Genomic DNA, 27,783 nt, shown 5'->3' with positions numbered 1-27,783 from the left:
TTAAATTTAAAGTTTACCAGATCATTGAATCGACGAACGAGATTAGATCCAAATATGAGCAAACCAGTCTTTAAAGTGAATGCAAGCGTCGCGTCGTAAAAGTTTCCGTAGTCACTCGCCCAATCTCAAATTAAATCTGCACCGACTCTGAAACTCCGACTGGTTCCATGGACTTGTGGAGTACACCACTCCTTTACTCCGTATATTTCACAATAACTTCGTTTAAAATAGGCATCGACATTTATGCATTTAATTTTGATATTGTATTAAGAATAATTACAGAATATACTTTCATAAAATTAGTGAATCAATTTTACATTTTTAAATATAAATTATTATAAAAAAATTCATTTAAAAATATAAAAAAACCACTCTTCCGAGGGCGGGACAAGGGTCCAAGCCATCGGTGGCTAGGGCTCCAGAGAGAGGAAATAAATAAAATAATAATTAAATAGAATAATTTAAGAACATTTAGATAAGATTTTTGAGATTTTATAGAATAATTTATTATTATAGATGTAATAAATAAAATTGCCTTTCAAATGTATTATTTTAATTATTTAATTACAATTGTTTTATCGAAATTTAATATAACTTATGATACGTCATTACAATTACGTTAAAATATAAAGCTTTTTCCAGAATCTGCTTGTTTGAGTCAAATAAAAAACTGTGTACTCACACAATCGTATCTCGTGCAGTTTTAAAATTAATCTAAAAATAAACAAGCAAATTCATACAAAAAGCTTTTATACAACCATACAACGTCAAACCGCAATGACTAGTCACTGCTATAACAAAATAGATATATGAGTATTTATGTACAATGTAATAATCTATTCAGTAGCAATATATAAAAGTACATAATTATTTTGAAGGTATTTAATTAGAGAAACACCGCCTTATATGTGCTAAGCCTGATATGGATTAAATTCTTGAGGTATACAGTTACTACAGTAAACCCGTATTTGTAAACCGCTCTCAAGATCGATCTCAGACTTGAGAGCAGTTTATAAATACGGGCCAAGTGTGCTACTATAATGAATAGATTATTTTGTGGCTGACGACAGATTTGATACAATTTTTTATTAAAACAAATAGGTATATGTAGGTTTAGAAAAGAAAGAGTAAATCAAGGAATTTCACAATAGAAAAATTGTGACGAACTTGGGCAAGCTTTAAGGCTAGAGCGAAAAGTCTTAAAAATTTAAGTATCTGCCGTCAACTTGAACAGTAAGGAAGTAAGGAGAACCTACATATGTCTATTATTTTCTTTTCAGGTTATCTGGAATATAGTTATCTTTGCCGGGTATACCTGTTCCACCGGAGTCGCCCAACCATGGATATCTGGAAATAGCAATTATAACAGATATGTAAATATTTAGATGAAAGGGATCCCTGAGGCCTATATTGAGATTATCAGGGGCATGTACCACGATTCCGCTTCTATGGTTAGGACTGCTGTTGGCGACACTAGACCCTTCCCGATTACAGTGGGAGTTCACCAGGGCTCGGCTCTTAGTCCGTTCTTATTCAATGTAGTGCTCGATACTGTCTCGGCTCACATCCAGGACCAGCCTCCATGGCTGATGATGTATGCCGACGACATAGCACTCATTGCCGAGAACCGACTGACGCTGGAGCGTAAAGTGAACCTCTGGAAGGGTACGCTTGAGAACGGCGGTCTTAAACTAAATGTGTCGAAGACAGAGTACATGGCCTGCGGGAGCCGGGACTCGAGCACCATCCTTATAGGTCCTGAGCCAGCCGTTAAGTCGGAGAAGTTCAGGTACCTTGGATCCGTTATGCACGAGTCTGGAGGCATCGATCACGATGTCCATGGCCGGATAAGCGCTGCCTGGGCCAAATGGCGGGAGGTCACTGGTGTGGTCTGCGACCGCAGAATACCGCCCAAGCTCAAGGGGCTGATATACAAGAGCATCGTCCGACCGGTTCTTTTATACGGCAGCGAATGTTGGCCAGCACTATCTCGGCACACTCAGGAGCTTCACGTCACGGAAATGAAGATGCTGAGGTGGATGTGCGGCGTAACGCGGTCTGACCGCATACGCAACACATTCATTCGAGGTAGTCTTGGGGTCCGTGACGTAGCGGATAAGCTCCAAGAGCGTCGCTTGAGATGGTTTGGCCACGTTACGCGCCGGCCTAAGAACTATGTCGGACGCAAGTGCCTTGCTATACAAGTTCCTGGGGCGCGACCTCCCGGACGCCCAAGGAAGCGCTGGTTGGATGTCGTGATGCAGGACATGAGAGCCAATGGTCTAACCACCGAGGACGCAAAAGATCGTGCAAAGTGGAGTAGCTTAAGTAGGAAGGCAGACCCCGGTAATAGCCGGGATTAATGCCAGGAAGAAGAAGAAGAAGATGTAAATATTTAGATGAATCGTATTAAAATAAATCATTTTGATTTTTTATTAAATTTATTTTAATAATAATGACAGAGTATTGCAGTAAAGCAAAATAGAAACAAAATATTTATAATTTAAATTGTAAATATGAAGTAATTTGTATTTTAAGTTTATATATCTAATATTACTACTGAGGCTTCCCCACTTTCTGCTGAATTCGGCAGAAATTGGGGAACGGAGTGTCTTAACACTAGGTTCCCTCTGTCTACCCTGCTGTGTGTTGGATACAGCGTGAAGCTGATTTATTTTTTTACTAATAAATTATTTTTACTATTATAATTATTATTTACTTACTGGTTAGGACATTCATTGCAAGTCTCCATATAGCGAGTGTCAGTAAAGTTTGTATCTGGATGTTTGAAGGACAGAGCACATTTGTTAGAAAGGTTGCACGGTGCTGGTGGTAAATCTTTTTTATCACATCTCCATGCCTCGTAGTTGTTAAGTGCCTTGACAGGTTTTGGATCTGTCATCCAAGTCAGAGCCTGCGTTACCGTGACGAAGTGGACATCTTTCCTGAAAATAACATAAATGTTCTTTATTAATTATTTAGCAGAGAGTGCCAAATTATATCACAACATTTTTTGAAATTTAGTATCTCCAAACTTCGGATGAACCCATAAAAACAGATGTTTTTAATCATTTTATTAAGTATAACAGATATTTTATGAAAACGTTACATTTTAGCTCTGTTTTAATAGTAATAGCTCAAAGAAAACAATAATTTAACACAATTTATTAGCCTCATCAAAAATAAAATAGCACACAGTATCTTACATACGAGACATTACTGATAAGATCAAACAAATGGGAAGCAATCGACATCGAAGACGGAATACAAGATCGAAGTTTAATTCGATATCCACCAGTCGAGCCATGCCTGATGCCAGGAGTAAGGTAGCCATCGCACGTTGGCAAAGCAAACTCGCGGTACGTGAGTTACATACATTTCGACGTCAATTTGACGTCGCCGGCCCGCCTCAGGACATATTGGTCACGTAACTCAGCCAACTGCTTTCATTATCTCCCCAATGTTTAATTATCCGATAAAACTTATAATTTCTTTTTGTTCTTCTTAATGATACGTTATTCTAAATTAATATAGTTTAAAAATACTTGTATATTAGGTATACCTATTAGATTTGCCAGCCACACGCGGCCATCCAAGCCTGCTTAGATTTATTGTTATATTATAGTCAATTTATACAAAATATTTGTATAAGTCATTTGTTTATTGAATATAAACAAAACTTAGAATATACATACATAAAAATACTGTGTTTCTTTATTTAACCGTCGTATATCGTAACCTTTATATCCATTAAGTATCTAAACATAAAATTTCACCGTGTTGCTCATTTAATTACAGGCTTAAAACAAAAGAGATATATTTCAACTCGAACCACTTTACTGGAGCAAGTAGTGTAAAAAGAACCCTTCAGTATAATGTATCCCAGCTTTTTAGTTAAACTTTGAAATATCACACCTCACTAAATTCTTGGTAACCACATTTCAGGCACCTTTTGTTATTTAAAATAGTAATTGTAAAATCTTACGTTTTATAAACCTTATAGACTTAACTCGTTAGGAAACTGTCGTTAGCTGTTTCACTAACTCCAGCATATGAGATATTAGGTTTTTATTAATAGATACTTAATAAAAAAGTAAAAATTGTTGAAAAAAGTAATGGTTTACTAATGTATTCTCTAAGAGAAAATAAATATGTAAGTATGTATAAGAAATTTAGGCATAATTTGTATAAATATAAAATGATATTGTATAGTAGGTACTTATTACTCAACGTCAACTATCTAACCAAGCAGTTGACGGCAATAGTCTGACATAAAAGTTATAATTTAAACTCTATATATTCCATATCTGATTGATATAAAATACACATACATATGGAAGCATGACACGAAAAAAATGCTGAATTTTAACACGTTACACCGTATCTAGTTTTATTTTAAAAATGGGCCAGTCAGAAAATACGTGGTACAATTTCAATTGCCACTCGCCATAGAAATTGTCACTGTACGCTTTTATTCGTAGTGTCAGCTACGCTTTGATTATGTGACGTAGGAATGCTTCTGAATTGTTCATTGCTATTGGACACTGACCCCTGCACCCTGCATTGGTTCATAGTTCAAATTGCTCAAAATGTTCATCTATTCTATGAAACATTATGTCTGAACTTTCCTTTACTATAAACTAAGTATAAAAGTTTAAAATATTCCACAATTAAATAACCCTCGGGTGCAGACCACAACTAGCGGTCGGACTTTTCATTTAATTTTTAACGGCAATTAAAAGTAGTTTCACAAATCAATTTAACCATGAAAGATAAAGAACAATAACCATGCAATATTTCTTGAAAACAATGTGTTGATCCTAATTTTGAAAGAATAATTAATGTATTAATCAAAATTAAAAACTGCGTTCCCCATTATCCGCAGAATTCTGGAGGCATTGCGTATTGAGTGGCGGAACTCAACGCCGCGTTTTGCCTCGACACCAGAGCGAAAAAAATGAAAATATAAATTTAAATAAATACTTCATTTCCTCGAGTGGGGATGACACCCACAGCCACTCGCGCCACGACTGGCCTCATTAGTCTATCATGCATTAATTACGTATTTAATAAACGTTACGTATATAAATACAAACAACTACATAATAAATTTAATATTCTTTTATATTTATACACAACTTTACACGCTTGCAATATTTAATACAGTTAACAAACTTCGTTAAGGTAAAACTATAACGAACACATTATTATGAATTAAAATTATCCTTTAAATTAATAACAATAATTGTAGAGAGCATAAATCCATTGATATACAATTTTATTATACCTACAGATTAGGTAATATCACGCTCAAATAGTAAATCGACAGTCGTTAATACGATTTGGGTATTCGATTTCGAATTATTCCATCATCATTATCTTTTATTAATTGGCATAATTGTATATTAAATTATATGTTTTGTATATTATAATTATAGTAATTTAGCTTAATTATAGTAAAAATAAATAATAAAAAGAATTTGTTAACGCTTATTTAATTAGTAGCGACCTCCGTGGGGTTTCGCCCGCTTGAACTATACGAATATTTAGCTAATACTAGTGGCTTGCCTGGTTTCACCCACTTTTTTTTATTATTATTATTTAAGTGTATTTAGGGATAATTGGTTAGTTATTTTATTATGGTTATCTATATTGTTATTACACTTAATAAATCGTAATTGAAATCTTTTTGGTTTCTATTTGATTTTGTTCCCAAAAATTATTGTTAATGTTTAATAGAAAAATGTTAAGTTATTTCATATTTATCTGGGTACACACACACGGCAATCACGATTTTTCTCGCGTATCCCACGGAAATTCCGGGATAAAAAGGATCTTGTATGCTGCTCCATAACGTCCTCTATCGAAGAGTAAAAGCCCCATAAAAGACAGTTAATAAACAGCTTGATAGAATTATCTTGAATTATTTTCTCAGCCTATGAAAAACTATTTATGGGATGCAGATATTAAAATAATACACATAAACAAACATACAAAACTTATTATTAAATTTCCGCAAAACGTTTTTCGTGGAACTATAACTATGAGTTAAATTACTAGTGAAATTTTTTAATGATATGAACGCAACATACACATACATAGAGTACCAACCCACATAAAGAATATTCTTCATGAAAAGCTTTTTTAAAATTTAATGTCACTGAATATATACATTACTTTTGTTACATTGTATTAAAAGTAACGTAGGTATTGCAAAGTGTATCGCTCTAGTAATTTGCAGTAAAATAAAATGCCCCTTTAAAGTATTAACAATCTCGTAACTACACTTTTTCAATCCAGATTTGTATTTTAAAACGAGAAAACTTTTATCAGAAAATAATAAAAAGTTTCCCATTATACAGATAATGTTTTCATTACTTTTTTTACATTCTCATTATAGTTTTTTTTATATTTTCTTAAACAATGAATATCTATCTAAAAATAACTACTCTATCATTTTTACAATTTCTTCTTGCATATGATTTACAAAGCGAATTACCTGTAAAACAATAACAAATTTCTCTAGATTTAGTGTACTGATGTCCACCATTATGGATGTGAATTGGAGTTGTGAACATCTAGTGTCATACAAAACGTAGCATATAAGGAAAAAAGGAGGGAAGATTTAATTTTACAAACAATTAATCGTCATTTTTCGCCTATCAATAAGTCTAGTTCCATCTTCTTTCAAATACTTCAAAAATTACATATTTTACTATACGAATTTGAGAGCGGTAATAACCTAGAAGTTACAAGCCGCAAGCTAACTGCTGAAAACCGTTCACGTGGTGTTCACGATGTAAACCTAGTACAAGTTATACTGCAAAATTAAATTTTAGCTATTATGTTTAATGTCGACATATATAGACTAGTTAGACATAGTTTACTCTAATAACAATATATTAATGCAATTTTTTTAAAAAATATCAGAATATTGTAAAATTTAAAAGTTTTAAAAGTTTAGTTCTGAAGTAAAAAAATAATTTTATAATAGATCCCCGTAAAAAAATATGATATTTTTTTTATTGAATAATCACTTGCTCAAATCATCAGATACGTATTCAATAACATTCCTAACTTTTAGACGAATAAAGAAAATCAAACGACTAAGATAATATAATAGGTACTTACAAATCAGACGCCCATTGAAGGAACTTATGTAATCCACGCTCCAGCTCTTTAATCTGGAACCAGTTCGTGTGGAAAGGCATCATGTATGGCGCACGATTTTGTTCATAATATCTACTGAAATCTTCTTGGAGCCATTCCAATACCTAAAAAATATTATTAAATACATACTGATCATTTTCTTGGAATAATGAAGATAGAGAAAGAAAGAATATTTATTATACATTTATATGGGCTAACATATTTTAGAAAAATACAAGTATTCGTTACAATATTGTAATGTTCTCAATATTAAAATTAACTATTAATAACGAGTTTCACCATTTCACACACATATTTCGATAATATACCATAATTAACTTTCTAGGATCACAACAAACATGAAAATAATATTTTTTAAAGTGAAACAAACAATAAGATAACATCAGTTGTTAATATAAAGCGTAGAAATTATACGTCGGCACGTGCAATTCTAATTACATAACTTTTATTTCCTTTAATAAAAGGAAATCTACCCCGATGCGGGGAAATCAATTACACTCCACGCTGTTAACACACGCGTGCGTTTTATTTCTTCGCGCTCGCTCAATTCCTACTGTATTGGATCGAAAATTCAAAACGTGTTGTTTATTTGACAGTCGTGGCCCAGTGGTTGTTAATAGGAAGTGGGTTCGATTCCTCATTATTATTATTCATATTTTCATTTCTTCGCTCTGGTAAAGCGGCTTTAAGTTCCGCCACTCAACACGCAATGCCTCGAAAATTCGGTGGACAGTGGGGAACGGAGTGACCCTGAATCCTGACACTAGGTTCCCTCTAGATACAGCGTGAGGTTGAAAAAAAATATCAAAATAAGTTTTTAGCACTTGCAACCTTCATATAGATATGGCGAGTTTTCCAGTATGAGTACACCGAGTTTGTTATTATAAATGTTTGTATGACTCATTTCTTACGTAGATAAGTTAACCGACGAAAGTTACAACAAAGACTTTCGTCTCGTTATTGCAGAAAGTTTTGTAATAAAATGATATTCAGAACAAAAGACGGTTTCAATGAATTCGAAACACTGTTTTAGAAAGGAATACCCGAAACGAAATAGGTAGGGGAAAGGGGGTGTAACGGGGACGCGAGGCACTACGGGGTCACCCACATATACAAGTAAATATGTACTAGCTGTATTTTATTTTCGCTAATAGAGAACCATTTTGTATCAATTCTTTAGTCCACCAGTGGCCACCGACAATGCTTAGCGCGCTTAGGTATATTTTTTGTTATATATTTCCAACGATATTATGTACTTATATGATTTCCATAAAATCACTTTAGCTATTCATTTTATTTATTTTGTTCGTTATTTTATTTGAAGCGTATCCACGGCACACGCTAAGGTAGGGTTTTTACAACAACAGAGCTAGAATAGCAAGTTAACCGAACGAAGAAGTGTTCAAATCTAAATGAGTGGTTACATAAAAAAGGTGCAAACGTACACTAGATCACATTATGTAGGTAATAAAATTCAAACCACTACATTTTGATTAATTCTAAGCCAAATGATAATTTTATTTGTAACCAAAGGGTTGTTTAATTTTAATTATTAATTTACTTCGCACAATCCCCTTCTTCATACAAAATAATAAAATTAAATCATAAATATAATTTTTATGATTTAATTTTATTATTTTATACCGCCATGTTATGACGGCAGCTATCTTAAAGTTATCTTTCTAAATATTGCACGAGTCATGTAATTTCATATCATTTACAAAAATGTGTAATCTCCCATTTTATCGCACTGTCTTCTTCTGATGCTAGTGTTCTGAGGGTATTTAAATATTTTACTAAACCTGAAACTAACCTCATTGGAGTCATGATTATGCAGAACACATTGATCCAAGTATGGGCAGTGTCCTCCTTCGTAAGTTTCTACGAAATGAGCATTGAAAGGAACCTCCCATAGACCTGTCAAAATAAAATAAAATTAATTAGAAAAAAATCTACTTTAATGGCACAAGCCACGGAGTGTTTAAACACTAGGTTTTTAGAATACAGTGTGAAGTTATAAAAGTGTGCTGGATACTGTGTGTAAATCGAGTTATCTACTAGAATACATCAACTGCACCACTAAGCATAGATAAGCTTAAACCTACAAAACGCTTATTAAATAATCGAGTATATGACGTAATATGAAAATCTTAATACAAGAAAATGTACTTTGTAAACACTCTAGCATAAGCTACACTAAAATATTAGACTTCCTTTAATCTATATAATAATATAAATAAATTTCATAAAATAAATTGAAATCTCTTAATAAATATTTTTAATTACAAACAGCCATTTGGTTTGTGAAACAACAAACAGCATTGTGAACATTATTTAGTCCATATCGTAGCAATAGAAGTGTTAATACCGGCAAGTAATTTAGTGGGGCATGTATCAGACGTACTCGTGCACAATTTCCTAATCGAGCGTATAAGACATTTATATGAACGGAGATACTAGCTAGATACGTATAGCAAAATGTATGTAACTCAAACACTTATAAAATATATAAAAATTCTTTGTGTGGATATTTATATAAAAACTAACGGACGCGCGCAGCTTCGCTTGCGTATTTAAGGGTGAATTCTAATAACCCATGAAACATGTGTTCAATGAAATATTTTTAAGAGTCAAAATTTCTAATTTTATAAAAATCGGTGGCGATTTAAAGATTTTTCCATACAAACTTACAACCCCTTATTTTCACCCTTAGGGGGTGAATTCTAGAAAACCATGAAACATATGTTCAATCAAATATTTTTAAGAGTCTAATATCAAATTTTATAAAAATCGGTGGTGATTTAAGAATTTTCCCATACAAACTTTCAACCCCTTATTTGCACCCTTAGGGGGTGAATTCTAGAAAACCATGAAACACGTGTTTAATTATAAACGTTTAAGAGTCTGAATTTCAAATTTTATAAAAATTGGTGACGATTTAAAAAAAACCTATACAAACTTTCAACCCTTTATTTGCACCCTTAGGGGGAGAATTCTAGAAAACGATGAAATACGTGTTCAATTAAATACTTTTAAAAATCTAAATTTCAAATTTTATAAAAATCGGTGCCGATTTAAATTTTTTTCCATACAAACTTTGAACCCCTATTTCACCCCTTTAGGGTTAAAATTTTTCAAAATCCCTTCTTAGTGGATGTCCAGATTACGAAAGTAAACTTTTGTCCAAATTTAACGTTTCTACGCACAGCGGTTACGGCTGTGCGTGCGTCTTACCTCAGTCAGTGAGGACAAGTCCTTTTATATATATAGATTACGGTCAGAATATACAAACACATATATATATTTTAATAACATAAAAAAATCTATAATTATCAGTAAATCATATTTAACTATAATTTTTTTTTTCTATAAAATAAATCCTCATTTTATTGGCTTGATTTATTGATTTAGTAAGTTTAAGCATTACAGTAAGCAATGACTAATCTAAAGATACTGTTATTAAATTTGCTTTAATTGATGTCTTCACTTTGACAAACATTATATTTAATTTTGTGTCATACATTAACTTAAACGCACAAATATGCATTTTTTATCCTTACAATAAAGGAATTGGTTTTTTAGGCTTCACCATTATCCTGCCTAAAACAGAAAGAATTTAGTGTTAAGACACTCCGCTCTCCAGGTTCCATCCGATCCAGGATCCAATCAAATGAAATGGCCTCATCTTTGTTCATATATCATATATAGGTTATATATAATATGTTATATATATAGCGCTAAATCAACATGTATTTAATCACCTCAAGGGACAATTTCATATACAATATCTATTTTCAATATACGTCAAAAGGTCTAATGCATCAGAGACCGATAACGTTATTATAATTCCTTTACGCATATTACACTATCTATGATATTCTAGGAAGTCTCAATTATTGCCACAAGATAATTTAATTTTAAGATGGCGTGTGTGCTTAATATTTTAAATATGAAAATAAAAATAATTGTACAACTATATTATTATATATAATTATTATTTTATTTATTTATTTATATATATATGTATATAGAAAAGGATGAATTTGATTAAAGAATTTAATTCGCGTATAAGTCATGAAACTAAAGTTCAAGAGCGATGTTGAAACTGTTATTCTAATATTTGTGTTTAATTTGTAATAAAGATAAAAATACATAAATAACAAAAGCTATTAATGTGGAATAAATTATTTATTAATTATTATAATTTGACAGATTGCCTAGGAATTACTTTTATTATATACATATATGTATGTCCCTGAGTATGTTTGTTAAAAAGAAATCACGTACTAACGTCACTTGGCCTTGTGCTTAATTTTTTTAAAACTACCACAAATAAGCTCAAAAAAAATGAATATTTATTTAGAAGTGTGTCAACTATACATTGCCGTGGAAATTAGGTTAGTTAGCTGTTATTTAATTTGTCTTGCAAATATTTAACGTGCTCGCTACCAAGTTTCAAGTGTATTAGCCGAGAGGCGTGCACCACATTATGCATTAAAATTAAACTAATATACAATACTCGTACGAAAAAATTATATGAGAGAAAAGAAAAAAACATTTTTACTTTTGACGCAGAGCTCTATGCCGCTATACATATGCCAACTAAAGATTTTTAATTAAGACATGTTGGACAAATATATGCATACAACTTTTAAGCCTGGTTTCCACCGCGAGCGGAGCGGACTCATTAAGGACTACGTTGAACTCGCAAGAGTAATCTGCATACTTATATTTTCACCAATTTCCACCCGGAGAAGGATCGAGCGACCAGAAAGAGTTGAAACTAATTTGCTCAGTTAAGGAACGGAGCGAAGTAATTACAAAATACAAAACTCATTGTTGGTGAATATGTAAATCTATTTTATTTAAAAGGAGCAAAGGAGTTGTTTCGCGCTAGCATTACCCGCTCATTTCTGTTTAGCGGCGAAAACCGGACTTTATACATACAAAAATGTTTAGAAATACTGTGTGCCATGGAATGTTCTTCTTAAGTTGAAAGTAGTATCAATATAAAGCAAATAGTATCAAAGTTTGTTCGAGAAAATTACTACCAAACAATTGTTTTATAAAATGGGTGGAAAATGTTAATGTGGTTAATACGAAAGTAATTCAGATTACTAGACAAATAATTGTGTAATTCAAGCGGGAGAAGCCGCGAGCAAGTTGCTAGTAAGCTAATAAATTTCATAAAATCAACGTCAATAAAGTCGTGTGTCAAATGAGTTAAATACCTGGGAAAGTTTTAGTGGGGCAAGTTCCGGACTTGCACTCGTGCGGGATCTTGTAGTCCAGCGTGTACGGCCACACGGGGATCGGCAGCGGGGGCACGCCCACCGAACTATCGTAGATGTAACCGAAGTCTTCCAACACCTGAAACGTTACCAATTTTAGAAATATTTGCCAACGGGAAGTACATTAAATTTGACAAATTGAAATTTGCGGACGTATGCACTAATTTTATATGAAATGAACTACAAATATAAGTTTGTAATTATTTTTTCTATGAAATATCTACAAATTTTCACATTTTAGATTTTTTTCCTCTATTTATACTGCAAGTTCTCACTTCTTGCCAAATTTCATAATTGTAGGTCCCCGGGAAGTACCATTCATTTGGTACAAGTTAAAAAAAAAAACAAAAAATATTTTTTTTATAAAAGCAAACCTTAAACTGAGTATTTCTGCCGGGCTTAAGGAAGGGAGCGCGCGCGCCCACCACTTCTGACCGAGAAACGTTTGAAAATATCTTTAGTATCTCGCGCATGCCGATCATCTCGCCCGCCCACTCTTCGTAACCCTTGTCCTGGAGTCCTTGTTGCTGAGATATGGTACCAGTGGCAATCTAGAATAAAACAATCTGTTTATTATAATATTTCTTTATTTTTAACAAAGATTGTATATATTTATATTAAATTGAATACGAATTGAAATATATTATAAACAAAGAATGTTTAATTACCTCGTGACCGTCGTGTGCGAGAGACTGCACCATTGCGTAATTACTGTATAAATAAAAATAAAAAGTTCAGCATTTTCCTCAACAAAGAGCTTTAATTGTGCAAGTATAATAATATTTTATAGTATAATTGATTTTGAGCGTCGTTTTATAAAATATTATTAATACTGATGTTATAAAGATATTTTAAGCTTTAATAAAAAAAGTTAAAGATTTTTTTACGGCTACCGTTATTAGTACTCGTAAACAAAATTTATTATTGTTTACCTTATAAAAGTTTTAAGTTAAATAGGCGATAAAGGAGTTTTATTAGCCCTATATTACAGAAACATAATAACTAGATCGATTTCTTCTCTAAGTACGCACAAAATATAAGTATATGAAAGCATTGAAACAGTTATAGGTACATTATATTCTTTTTGGAAAATATTCAAATGAATTTTATGTTATAATTTACTTATAAACATTATAACGCAACTAATTATACCCAACCATCATCCAACTCTTTTGAATATATATTTAAAATTTTATAATATAAAATTTTTAGCATCTTTATTTCATGTCCTCTGTACAGCCTATAAATGTTTCAAAACTAAAACGAAGAGAAAGCTTCTATCGAAGTATCTATAAGAGTTTTATAGAATTAGACATAACATGAAAGAACATAAAGAGTCGAGAAAGGATACGTCAAGAAGGCTTAATCGCCTTCAGTTGCAGATAACCCAATTTTACGGCTCTTATGTGTCGCCTAACGAAACATCTCTCATTCGATTACTTTACACGCCTCGCACACAGAAAGCTTACAGCTTAAGTTCTGTACAACATATTCAAGAGAAAATGACACGTTTTACACGAGAGTTCTTAATAAAAATAACTGTGGAGTTTATATAAATACAGTATATAAATACAATGCAAAATGATATCTTAAATTTCAAGTATAAACTTGTTTATATTACTAGCGACTGACATGCGGCTTCGCTCGCTTCAATTGACTTTTATATTATAGCCAAAAGATAATATTTTTTATTTAAAAAGTATGCCATGTCCTTCCTAATACCTATAAGAATATGTGTATAAAGTAACATCATAATCGGTAGAGTAGTTCTGGCGTAAAAGCGTAACAAACAACCTTACATTTACATTAATAATATTAGAAAGATGATGATATTGTACCGTATAATTTTACGCTTTCAGCAACATTCATTAATTTAATAAACACCAAACAACCACTAGTAAATTGAAACGGAAACTTAATCCATTAGTTTATTCCCATCTTAGCTCCGATTGAAATATAATCTGATGACAGTTAGTCGAATATTACTTTCATTATTGTGAACGTACTGTAGACAAATGCGGCTAACCGCACCGTTCACAGACAATCTTGAGTCTTAACTATTAATAATTTAGTAAAATATCTTCCTACCTACTAAGAAGGCTTCCTAGTAGGAAGGCAGGGAGCCGGGTGGGCCGTGCTCCCTCAGAAACTTCACTAACAAAAATTATCCCGACAAAAAAAAACATTTATTAGAACTTATCTGTTCAAAGCTAACTTCCAAGCCCCCTTTAGAAAATATATCTAAAAATGCTAATGTTCCTACCTACGTTTAGTTCAGTTTAATACTAGTGAAATACCACTCACTAACCTGTACTCGTGAGATAAGAAGAAAGTGCCCCGAATTGGGCAGCCGTTTGGATTACGTATTTTCCCATTAAAAACTTTCTTGTACAAGTCGAAGTTGTTCAAATTAACGGCACCATCAAATGTGAGCATTATCATTTGCGGCGTCTGGAATTAAAGTGAGATATTAATGATGAGTGATGAGGCCAGGGCGATGATGGCTGAGGCCATGATGGCGCGAGGGTGCAAGTGCAACCACACACTTGTGAAGCTGAAAAAATACATATATATGAATATTTGCTCGTAGTGTTAAAATAAACCCGCGTCATAAAAGATATGGTTAAAAATTTCAAATAGGTGAACAGGCTTAATATTTTTAGGTAAAAATAATGAAAAGCTACGTTTGAAGGTAAAGTCTTTGGAGGAATTTCATTTGCTTTAAGTGGATTCTACCGCCCTATTATAAATAACATTCAATTTTGTTTCATTTTCATTAAGTATAACATAGTAGCTTTTTACTACTTTTCCGAGGTGAAATTTCAAGTTAAAATTTTTAAAATTTAATGAAATTTAATATCTATATTTTAAGAGTAATATAATTTGTGGTCGTCGTAGCGCAGGGGGACCAGCGTGGGACTGTAAACTCGACGATTGTGAATTCGATTCCCGGGAATCGGTAATTAAACATTTAATATTTATTTTTTCATTTCCTCGCTGGTAACAAGGCAAAACGTGACGTTGAAGCAGTGCCTCCAAAATTCGGTGTAAAGCGGGAAACGGAAGTGTCATAATGGGAACGCAGTGTCTTCTCTGTCTTCCCTGTTGAGCGAGATACAGTATGAAACTAAAAAATATAGGTACATACATATTATTTGAAACATTTCGATAAATATTAATAACTTCAATCGGTGCGCGATTTCCATTTGCAATGTTTAAATTTCCAATTCTTATGATAATTTAGAATAAAAACACTAGATTACCTGTCATCATTTTTAATTAAAAATTGTATCGTTTTTATTAAAAATTGTAGTGGTTCACGCATCCTCACAATATTAATCAGTAATATATTCGCATTTTATTTAATATGCAGATTAAAATATATTTATTTCCAATTTCACATTGTTATAGTTGTCTTTGTAAAAATACTTTTGAGCTGAACTCAATCTCATATTGATTACAAACTACTATTAAGTTATTATATGTCACAATGATTTCCTTGTGTCAAGTTAATAAAATCATAAGTAGTAAGTGTGTCAAAATGTCTAAGTCACAGTTTAAAAAACAAATCTTAAGTTATAATTATAGGATCATGGATTTATTAAAATTCTCAGTAATTATTATGCGGAACCGGTACTCTTAATATTAAAGATATACCTCCCTATTAATTGGTTAACGAGCTAGTTACGTAATATAATAAAGAACTCTAAAAACTGAAAGATCTTACGTAAGTATTAGAAGCGTTTTATAATCTCGCATATATGTATATTGTTACTATATTCAGTTTCACACTGTGTATCCCGCACACAGCAAGGCAGAGGACAGCTAGTGTTGAAACACTCCGTTCCCTATTTCCGCCGAATTCTGGAGACGTTGCATGTTCAGTGGGTGATCTCAACACCGCGCTTTCAGCAAGAAGCATAAGAACAAGAGCGAAGAAATGAAAATATTAAATATTTTAATTCCTCAAATGGAAATCGAACCCACAACCTATCACGTTTACAGTCACACAGCTGGCCTCAATATATTACTGGTTAATAAAGTAGAAATTGTATGAAATCCAGCACTCGAGCTCCAATGTTAACAAATCCAGCACTGGAAGTACTGCAATTCAATTAACGTGCCTCCGCAAGCACAATGATATTTGTTCAGAGTCTTGCGTCCTTCGGGTTCAGCTCGCTTATATGACAATATCACACTCGCAATACTCTACTACTACAACTATAAATGTACTCTCATGTCAGGGTTCAATTTGGATATATAAAACAAAGCTTCAACTTAACGCCAGGCACGTTTAAAAAATATTGAATAGAGAGAGAGAGAGAGAGACAGAAAATATTTACTGTGAATAATTGTTATAATTGCAGGAAATGAAAATATCAACAAAATGTTTACAATAGCATTTTTAATACAGTATTATTGTATTCCCTCATACTAAAATGGCATAATAAATTTATTTCATTAGAAATAATACGGGAACCCACAAATCCACGACTACTAGGAATCTAGTAGTAATTCAATTAGCGTACTCAGTGCAAGGACAATGACATTATTGTTCTAAGACTTACGTCCTCCGGGTCCAGACCGCCTGGTATGAGCGTGCCGTCCTTTGAACAAAAACAGTATGGCAACTGACATTCTGCCGTATCACACTTCGTCGCCAGGTCTTGGGGCGCCTCTGTTATAGGAGCTTCAGCTAAAATAATACAAAATGAATTGAGAAATCATACAATTTAATACAATAATCGGCGACATGAACGACATGCTAAGTAATTAATAGTATAAATGAAACATTTTTAAAATACACTTGAAGATAAAGATTTTGTGATTAGCCTAAATGTATAAAACATAAAATTATAAATAAAAAATAGTATTACATATTCTAATTATTTCTTATAGTTTGTTCTATAATGAAATAAATTTTATATTTCACGTAATTTTCAGTACGAAGGAAGACTTAAATCTGTTCCAGGCTTTAGACCAGCTAGCGTTTAGACCACTATAAGTTCAGGCATTAAAACTTTCTATTGTGAGAAATAACATTAAAGTTGCTGGATTAAGATTTTGCAGGACTATTTCAGATTTAATTTAAATACTAAATCTTTTTAATCTACAAAACTTATATTCGAAAAGTTTTTAAGTGCGCGTCAAACTCTCACCGGAGCCGTAGGTGGGAAACCATTGTCTATTTCAATATTTATTAAAGTCGTGATCACGAAGCTATTCAAACAATCGTTCCAAGATCGCAACGGGGGCTGTGTACATAGCTGGAGTGCATGTCCCGTCGGCAAACAGAGGTAGTGTGTGAGCAGGCATTCGCAGTTGTATGTTTGGCATCCGTGCCATCCCGCCGTCCCGCCGTCCCGCCTGTCTCGCCTCTTGTTCGTGTCACGGCGCTCTCTGTGTACGTACACCAGTGTGTACCGTGTACGGGAATAAAGCTATCATTGCGCCATGCGGGTATGCGGGCACACTACACACGGTGCACGCCCACTAATGTAGTTTTAACTTCCTAAATCGGTGTGAAGTTCCATGTTGATACAATTAAATTCAGTTTAAGTTTAACACAAGTGAATTTAATGAACATAATATAAGATGATGCTTTTTGTTTCATTTTGTTAGATAAAATTAGAATTTTACAGTTTTACACTTTAGAAAATTTAGTTGGATTGAATGTAAACTGATCAAGTGCGAGTCGAACTCGCCCTACTTTTTCTCCATTTATTCCGTAAAAATTTCAGGATTGTAGGTCAACATGAAGTACAACTTATAAACGTTGACAAAATAAATTTTCACTTTTCAGATTTTTTTTCCTTTATTTCTATTGTAATTTCTCACTTCGTGCCAAATTCCTATAGATTTTAATCAACCGCATGATTCACGCAACGAATATCATAGAAAATACAACAAAAACGATGCGTTTATTAAAGCTTGTGTCTTGTTATTGCTTTGACTTGAAAAAGAAGAAAACCTGCCCAGAGTATATTTAATAAATGCTTAGTTATTGTATATTAATAAATGAAAAATGTTAAACTTACTAGTCGCTATCGGACCACATCTTGCTTCCGCTTTAAAAGTGCAGTACTTGCTGATATCATCGAAGTACAAGCCGGAAGGACATCTGTTCAGGTATGGGTATCCGTCTACACACTAAAATAAAATTTTTGCAATGTATATTTTCAGATTTATATTAATTCAGCTTCACGGTGTATCCCGCATACAACAGGGTAAGCCGAGGGAACCTAATGTTAAGACACTCCGTTCCCCACTCTCCGCTTTGTTGAGTGGCGGAAATCAACGCCGGGCTTTTAAGTTGGTGGCCAGAGAGAAGAAATATAAATATTAATATTGTTACAGCCTCAGCCTTGTGCCTCTGCGCCATAACGGCCTCGATCAATAATTATTGATTATAATAATTATTATTTGAAAAATATTTGATAACTTTGACATTAACATCAATATTTAATAATATCAATATTTAAAATAATATATTTATTGCTTTTGATGAGCTGCATATACATAAAATTGTTGTATTTTATGTCATGGTATACTTATTATACAGCCATTAGACATGCATAGCATAGATTAAAAATTATAATACGATTACATAAATGTCAGAATTCAAGTCAATAAGAATCCTGTTACCTTGCCACTTAGAACCGGTAAATCTAGAATAATATTAAAATAAATATCTGAACATAAGTACTTCCTCTTTAAAAATAAGCTTGGGCATTTTTTTATAATAAACAGTTAATTTAAACATTTCAAAAATATATTTTTGAAGTAGCTCTTGGTAAACTAAACTTTTTAAATTTTAAAATTTTAATCATTATAAATTCTAATGAGCGGGAGTAGGTACTCACTTGGTAGAAGCGCCGGCAAGTGGCCGGATCAGCAAAATTGCCGTTGCCTTGAGTACCTTGGGGACAAACGAAATCCTCTCCTTCTTTTTCTTTCTGGCAATTAACTGAAAATAAAAGATGGTAATATAAATTTTCCCTAAAGTCTTATTTAAGTAATCATTCTGTATAAGGAAATCATAAAAAATGCATAAACTTGATCTTACAAATTATTTTTACAATAAAATCATTTGTTCGTCTTTTTCGTTTTATTGACACACAACATTACTGTATTTTTTTACTGACTAGAAAAAAGAAGAGGTTCTATATTCAACCTATATTTATTATGTTGGCATATCTCTCGAATTCTCAGTCATTTGTAAATCGATTTATTTATTTTTTTTTGTTTGAAAGAGCATGCTTCCAAGTGGTTCACATGTTAGTTAAGAAAGTAGATATATTTGATAAAAGCGATTTATAAAAAAAAGATCGAAACTAAAAATAACAATTTTGTGTCAGTCTGTATTATAATGATACAATTTGCATCCTGTAAAAAATATAATTCCATTTACTGGAAGTACATTTACGACTTAAGTTTTCCTAAAACTTCCCATGGTAATATAAAGGCAAGTGATTGTATTATACAGGAAAGTAAAGAGAAAAGGGACAATCCAGATTACGGTACACTAAATCGCAAACTACCAAAACATCTTGGGCTGTGTTTTGGAAATGCTTACTTTCCTGAACCTTACCTTACAACAATAATACGCTATCAGCACTTACGTGTGGGGGAGTGTTAACTGCTGACTTTTGTACTAAATTCAGAGGATAGTATACCTATGGTAAACATCTCAACTAAGCGGTTTGTTAATTACATGTACTTTGAAATGGAAATCTCCATGTTAACTATAATACTAAACAGTGAATTACTCAACAGTAATTTATTTATTTATTTTCAGTTTCACGCTGTATTCCTCATGTTAGACTCCTTCTGACTCCTAGTGTTGAGACACTCCGCTCCCCACGGTCCGCCGAATTGTGGAGAGATTGCATATTGATTAGTCTGCCAACTCTCAACGCCGCGCTTTGCCTCCGGTACCGTGAAAATATTTAATATATATTTCATTTTCTCGAGTAGAAATCGAACCCAAAACCTGTCCTGCCCCTTCCCTACGACTTGACTCTATTATTATTTATTGTACGAGAAATTCCAACATTTTATAATGGCCATACTAAAGTCCACGTTATCTTAATTGTTTCTCGTTCACATGACCGCAATTTAATATCTCATAGAGCTCTCTACTCGCTGTTACATTACTTGCCGTCGACTGGTTTCCAAACTTACGATGTATGAAATTGTGCGGAATTACAAATTCCGAGTGCGTATATTATTCTGTTCAAACCAGTTAGAACCTCGTCCCCAAGGAGAACTAGAATTAACGTATAACTTAACAGTTGCCTAACTTAAAGTGAAACATCGCACTCGTAATATATTAATTATCGACATTTCCAACCTTGCTAGATATAAGTATATATATATATATATACTTACCTATTAAAGTCACATATTATTAACATTTAACTAATATTTCAGAAAAGGGAGAACTGAATGTTTTGGCACTAGACTCTCTGTCTCACTAGTGAATTATTAGCTTATTACAACCGATATCAATATTAGAGTGCGTAACAGAGTAGTATCTACATCTACACTTAAAAAAATCGTAAAAAATCGATATCTGTACATGGAAGATATATAAGGAAAACTGTTATTGGCGGCATTTAATAATGTATTAAGATCAAAAATATTATTTTTTACTACTATATTTTGTTAAGCTTCTTCTTCTTAACATTAAGTAATTGTTTTATTTCAATTGGCTAAAGAACGAAAGTAATGCAGGTAGTAAATTAAGGATTTTTTTGTAGAATTTGGTAGCCACGAGCGGGAGGCTACCGCTATTTATTAACATTAACACACATAGGCAGATATGTTACGTACGTACTTATTTAAATAAACACTGACTGAGTTTTAATGATTTCCATAAATTATATGTAAAGCCTTGACATTTATAAAAAGACAATTATATTTTATATTATGAATCGTTTGCTACGTAGCATTTTATACAAAAAATAAAAAGGCTCACCTACTGAGTGTTCTGTACCAATTTCAAGATTAAAAGATATAACTATTGTTAGAACCCGGAAGAGGTTTACGTTTATAAAAAAAACACTTAAAACACATATCGTCTATGTTGTTTTTATTCGGATAGATGTTCTACGTAATTGCAATAAGTGATATTTATCACTCAATAACAATACTTCACACTAGATATTTTCTAATCAGGATCAGTCTGCAAGCAACTAAGTACCCACGATTGACCCATTTCCAATGATTTTATAGTCTTTTTCACCCACATTTACCCTCTTTTACACGAGTACGCTAACACTATATCATAAATGTTGATAAACTTAATTTAAACTTGATAAAGACCTTACAAACTTTAATATTATTGACCTATTTAAAATTTGAAATAATAATACTAGTTTTATAGCTTTATTAATATGATGTAAAAATAAATATGTTAATTATATGATATTTAGATCGCATACATAAATAAGTCATTGGATAATATTCCAATCAAAAATATAAATATGAAATGAGAGCCAAATTAAATGTTAAGGACTTCACCGACAAAAGAACAGAAGGTGTTGAGGGTGTCGAATTCTGTGTGATAAAATTTGACTTGAACAATTTTTTTACCACCAGGCACTAAACTAAATACCAACCTAATAGTCCAGTAAAAGCCGGAAGTACACTAACTAGCATATTTAATAAAGCCTACACGTAAAAAATCATCGACTGAAATGTAAAGCTTGATTTTATTCCAAGTGAACACAGATCTCGGCAGTCTCAAGGAGTGGAGTCAGTCACAAAAATATTAGATTTTTAACGTTAATATTTCAACAAAATGATGATATCATTTTGTTGTCCGTCTATCAAGACCATAAGAGTTCCATTTTTTCTTTTAGAGAACCTTAAAAGTACACGAATTTAAGGCTGTGGCCCCTTCGATAATATAGTAGGTACTGACTACTGTTTCAAACTAATACATGTATTACTAAATTATGTACGATTAAAATATCCGGTAAAATATAAATATGAAATTTTTAAATACATTTCAATTCAAGTATTAAGAAAAGTAAATATCATCAATCTCAACAAAGTCAAGAAAAAACAAGTTTTAAAAAAATATTTATTTTATTCATTGTTATTAATTCCTAATGTACCATAATTACTACCAAAAAGTGTATATTACGGTTCGAAATTGACCTTTTGCTAATACCTTCTCTATGTTTTGGCGATTTACGAAACCGAAAACAAAATTAGCATATTGAAAAAATGCAATCGAAAGAAAGAAGTGAACAAACCTATTATGTAAGATCAAGCACAGCGTATATGTCAAAGTTAGATAACAATTATAGCATACACAAGTTTCACTTCCTATAAACGTGAGACAATGGACTGACGTGTAAATTAGTTACTGTCTATATACAAGAAAATACTGAACTTTTGCTACAGGTCGCCAATACCCAGGGTCCCCGTTGTACCCCCCCGAAAGGTCTCTTAAAAGGTACAACGCGTTACAGATTGTTTTACTTTCCAATTGGACCCCGAATTCATGAGTACCAAAGGACCCCAAATTCACATGTGCCCAAATATCCAAGCCCCATGGGACCCGTAATGTCCTAAGACAGCACTTCTCGTATTGTAGGTACAAATGTAGGTTTTTTATTATTATTATTATTATTATTATATTATTACTACAGTACGTCCATAGCTATGAATATAGGTTAAAGTAGTAAATATTTACAGATTTTTAACTAGTAAGACATATGTTTATACGTGTTCGTAGTAATACTATTAAACAACCGAAAACAAGCCATTAGACATGTTAATAGAAAATTCAATACCTATTAGGTAAATATGTTTAATATGATTTAACCTACTCAGGAATAGACATATAATAAAAAATCTATATATTTTTGAGTTACGAAAAAAAAGTTCTTAGGTTACATCTGTATATCGGAAATTTTTAATAGTACGTCTACCTCATAAAATATATAAACACAATTTTATTTTCCGCATTCATATTTATTTAATTATTGTGCCGCGCGCGTCGTCGCTATTTTATATGCATCCAATGTTCACTCATGGAATGTCCGTTTTTTTATGAGAAGTTCAATTGATTTAAAAATAACTTTATGGTTATACTATTATATATATTTGAAAATATATTTTTAAAAAATATTCTCAAATAAAGCTAACTTTATTATATAGTTTAATCACTACATATTTTTAATAGTAACTAATAAAAGTAAATACTAAGATACTTACATCTGTTACATTTAGTAATAGCTACCTACACGCGGCTTCGCCCGCTCGACCCCTACGATTATTTATTTAGTATTATGTAAGTGTATTTAGTAAGAAAGTTGGTTATTTTAGTATAGTTGTCTATCTATACTATCATACATATTACATTAATTTAAAATTTTTAGATTTCTGCTCGCAAAAATTTTCGAATTCATATCTATCTAGGAGATACGTACGCGCGGGCCGTAAACGCAGTATTTCCCACATAAACCCCGATTGCGATCCCGCGGGGCTTCCATGATATAAAGTAGACTATATGTTGCTCCACAATTTCTCTATTTTTCAGTGAAAGTCCCATAAGAATCGGATTAGCTTTTTCGTAGATTATCCCGAAACAAACAGAAAAACACAAAAAAATTGTGTATATTTTAGTATCATGTAAATAAGTATGCACTTGAAAAACATTTATTTTGACACGGACAGACACTTTCAATTCAATTTCAAAAAAAAAATTGTAATATATTCAAGCAATTTTTTTTATTAAATACCAAAATCATAGAAAGCAAACGTATCTATCTACCTTTATTCCATATCTACCTACTTTAAAAATTCTAGTTCGCCTACCCTACACAAGATATTCAAGTTAATTTTATTTAAGTAGTTTTTTTTTATTATCTTTAGGTACGATTAAGACTCTCCGTTTTCCATATTCTACCCATTTAATAGACGTTAGCCCACGGAGTATCGCGCTTTCTCTGTTCAAAATATTGCACCCACAATACCAGTATTTACAGCCTGACAATGGCCATCTAAGCCACTGTGGCGTCAATGACTGATGAGGCATGAATTAAATGTTCAAAAGTGACGCAAGGATGCCAACAGCTTGTGAGTTGTAAAAAATGTCACGAATGCAACTGCATATACTCAATAAACCTGTCCGAACACCAGTTTACTATAACATTTACATCAAGGCAAAGACTTTTCGAACGTATATACTTAAGTTGTTTTTTTAGGAACCTTCATATATAATTTAGATAGATAAACATGGTTGTTATAAGTAAATTAACTCAAATATCACCTAATATGAGTAAACATTCTCTAAAAGCTATAATATTAAATTATAACGATTTAGTTTTATATATTGAAGTTATTGGTTAAAAATATTTATTGCGGGTAGTCTGCTGTTTTTGTAATAAAATAGTATATGGAAGTTTTAAGGTTTTTTCTACCAAAAATAACTCGTCTTTCTCAATTACCTTGCATAATAATCTCACAATCAATTTGACATTAATGTTACGTAACTAATTATTTCCAATTGTATTGAAATAACAATATCCTTTTTGGTAGAGGTGTAACCAGTCACGTTTCAATGTCAAGTGAAAGAAAGGACGTATCTGACGATCAGCAATTGAACATCTATAATTATAATACATACAAATTACCAGACACTTTCTATTTCTAACGTATTACATATCGAATATAAAAATTATGTAGGTACACTCATTTAAAAAAATATTTCGCAAACTGCCTGCTACTTTTGTTCTTGCTTTCTAATAATATTATAGGTTACGTGCAGTTCACATATAAGTAATATTTGAATAGCTTTCACTGTATTTATTTGTAACGGTTACGTTAATAGTTGCCCACTTAAAAAGAATCATTAAAATAATACCTGCACCGAATCCCTTGCATAATAATTACGTCCTAACTATATTGTAAATATCAACAACTGTACCTACCACTAAAGAATTATTAATTATAATTAAATATTAATATAACACAGAAAATTTCAACTAACCATTCACAAGTATAGCACAAAAAAGAAATATTCGCGTAAAGACAGTCATGGCGGTCCGTATTGGATTCACTCGAAACATTGATATAGCACCTTTCACCACCGCACGCGCACTGCCAAGGCGGCAATACTCGCACGTCTCAGGTTTCCACGGTACCACCACCAATCGTGAATCGACCTTACAGCTTTCTCCTTCTAAATCATCTGATCTATTGCCATTGCTATGGACATCATATTATTTTTAAATTATTAGATATGAATATGAATGAATGTACCTACCGATAACAATAACAAAGCAATCCAGAACTTCCTAATGAATGTTATAACTTTGTATTAAAAACCAATTGCGTGGAAATATACTTAATTTATTAATTATAAAGGATAAAGCATGTTGCACGTAACTTTACGTTGCGCAAAGCTTTCACATACAATTTTTTAAATATATTTTTAATTATATTATGAAAGTTAATTATGAAACTTAATACTTCAAACTTAACAAAGTTTTTTTTTGTATCTTATAAAAAGTGTATTTACCGTATCTATAAATAGCTGACATTCACATTTTTATTTTAACTTCACGCTGTATCCCACCCTGTAGCAGGATAGGGAGAAGGAGCCTAGTGTCCTAGACAATCCGCTTTACACTTTTCGCCGAATTCTAGAGACATTGCGTGTTGAGTGGTGAAACTCAACGCCGCGCTTTTCCTTGACACCAGAATCAGGAAACAAAAATATTAAATATTTCATTACCTCAAGTAGGAATCGAGCTCACAAACTGTCACATTTACAGTCACACGCTCCCTGCGCAACGACTGGCTTCAACATAATCACATTCACATGTTTTTACTTAAATAAATTATATTATAAACTAGCGACCCTCTTGCGGCTTCGCCCGCCTAAACTACTGAATTATTCATATAATGTATGTTTGCAAAGCACTTAAGATAATGTGAAAATTAATTAAACCCTAATGCAACCCGCATGTTCGTAATGCCAATAAGGATTTTCCAATTGTTTTAAAATAAACACAAATAAATAACACAAATAACAGAAAACTTAAACGAAAGAAATTATAAACAACAGACTACCTACTATTCTCTTACCCAAAAATACTTAAACGAAATATGTAACCAACTATGTCGCGTGGAAATACATTATAATTATTGGATAACTCCAAAATACGTGCAATCACTTCTAAATTTACTTTGCCAGGCGCAGAATTGAAGCATTCTCTCGGCCATCTCCGTAGTAGCTCAGAACGACATCAGAGCGTTGGTCCGACCGTGGTCCCAGGCGCAAACCTGCTTTAGAGCAGACACATGGAAGGGGAGGGGATTGGAATTGAATACTCTGTTTCTTGAGGAAGGCCTAGATTAAACGACCAAGATGACTGCTCATGAGTCGGATTTGGAGGAGGATAGAAAGTCCCTCGGAAGAAGACGTCTGACCTCGGGCGGCCGGGTATGCGGAGTGCTGCTCCTTAGGTGCAGGTGACCCGATACACCGGCGCAACGGAATACGTTGGACGCGAGGCGACCAATGTGTACCTCTAGGGTTTCTATTTTTAGGTTGCGGTGAGTGGCACGTGGTGTTCACGTAGTATGGTGCCTGCGTCACTCGCCGGAGGGTGAGGTTCCGTACGACCTACTGGATTCCTCGTTGAGTAATACTCGCTAGGGCATTGTGATGTCATCACTGTATAGTGCGTAGAGAGCAGGTGACAAAATTCTGACTGGGACAACGGCAGCGATCGGGTCGCTGCTAACACTCTCAACTCTCACGCAAAATGTCCTGTCACTTACAAAGCAGAGCGGCAAAGACATGCACGACGTGTTGGGGGGTGCCAGCTCTGAGCACTTTATGAAGTAAGCCCGGGTGCCAGACGCGGTTGAATACGCGTGCTACGTCAAGGAAGACTGCTATTGCACACTCACACTCTCTCTCGGTTGATCACTGTTGCGTAGTTTACCCAGAGTGGTATACCCGCTCGCCAAACTACTCGCTTTTTGGGTGGATGTGTGACTGAAGAAGTGAGAGGAGTAACTTCTCGAACAGCTTGGCGACCGTACTAAGAAGGATTAAAGATCGGTATCCCTCAGCAGCATAATGAGCAGGCCTTCCTTCCATGCCCGGGGGAAAGAAGCCAGGCGGGTGCGGCGGATCCATTATTATAAGCAAAATGTTGCGGGGCACGACGGACGCGTGGTGGGCGGCGAACCGTTAATCAGCAAGGATTTTTTAGTACTGTAATTTTAAATCTGTGCTACTAATCTTTTCAAGTACTTATTAAAATATATTTAAATGACTATTTTTAGA

General features: G+C 33.0%; 1 protein-coding gene across 1 annotated transcript; it reads right to left on the bottom strand.

Moving 5' to 3' along the window:
- Positions 1 to 536: 536 nt before the first annotated feature.
- On the bottom strand, positions 537 to 25,630 carry Cda4 (chitin deacetylase Cda4). Its single transcript, XM_085203248.1, has 12 exons — positions 25,471 to 25,630; positions 19,325 to 19,428; positions 18,500 to 18,611; positions 17,030 to 17,157; positions 14,770 to 14,912; positions 13,130 to 13,172; positions 12,836 to 13,012; positions 12,402 to 12,540; positions 8,984 to 9,087; positions 7,132 to 7,274; positions 2,724 to 2,945; positions 537 to 1,347 (listed from the first exon to the last, which is right to left on the bottom strand). Exons 1-12 carry the CDS (start codon positions 25,547 to 25,549, stop codon positions 1,266 to 1,268), a joined length of 1,476 nt encoding a protein of 491 aa, XP_085059374.1. The 5' UTR covers positions 25,550 to 25,630; the 3' UTR covers positions 537 to 1,265.
- Between the last annotated feature and the right edge of the window lie 2,153 nt (positions 25,631 to 27,783).

This window comes from Heliconius melpomene, chromosome 19 (genome assembly GCF_056956725.1).
Source record: "Heliconius melpomene rosina isolate 202511_hmr_F chromosome 19, ASM5695672v1, whole genome shotgun sequence".
Taxonomy (NCBI): Eukaryota; Metazoa; Arthropoda; class Insecta; order Lepidoptera; family Nymphalidae; genus Heliconius; species Heliconius melpomene.
This window is presented reverse-complemented; position numbering and strand designations above follow the sequence as displayed.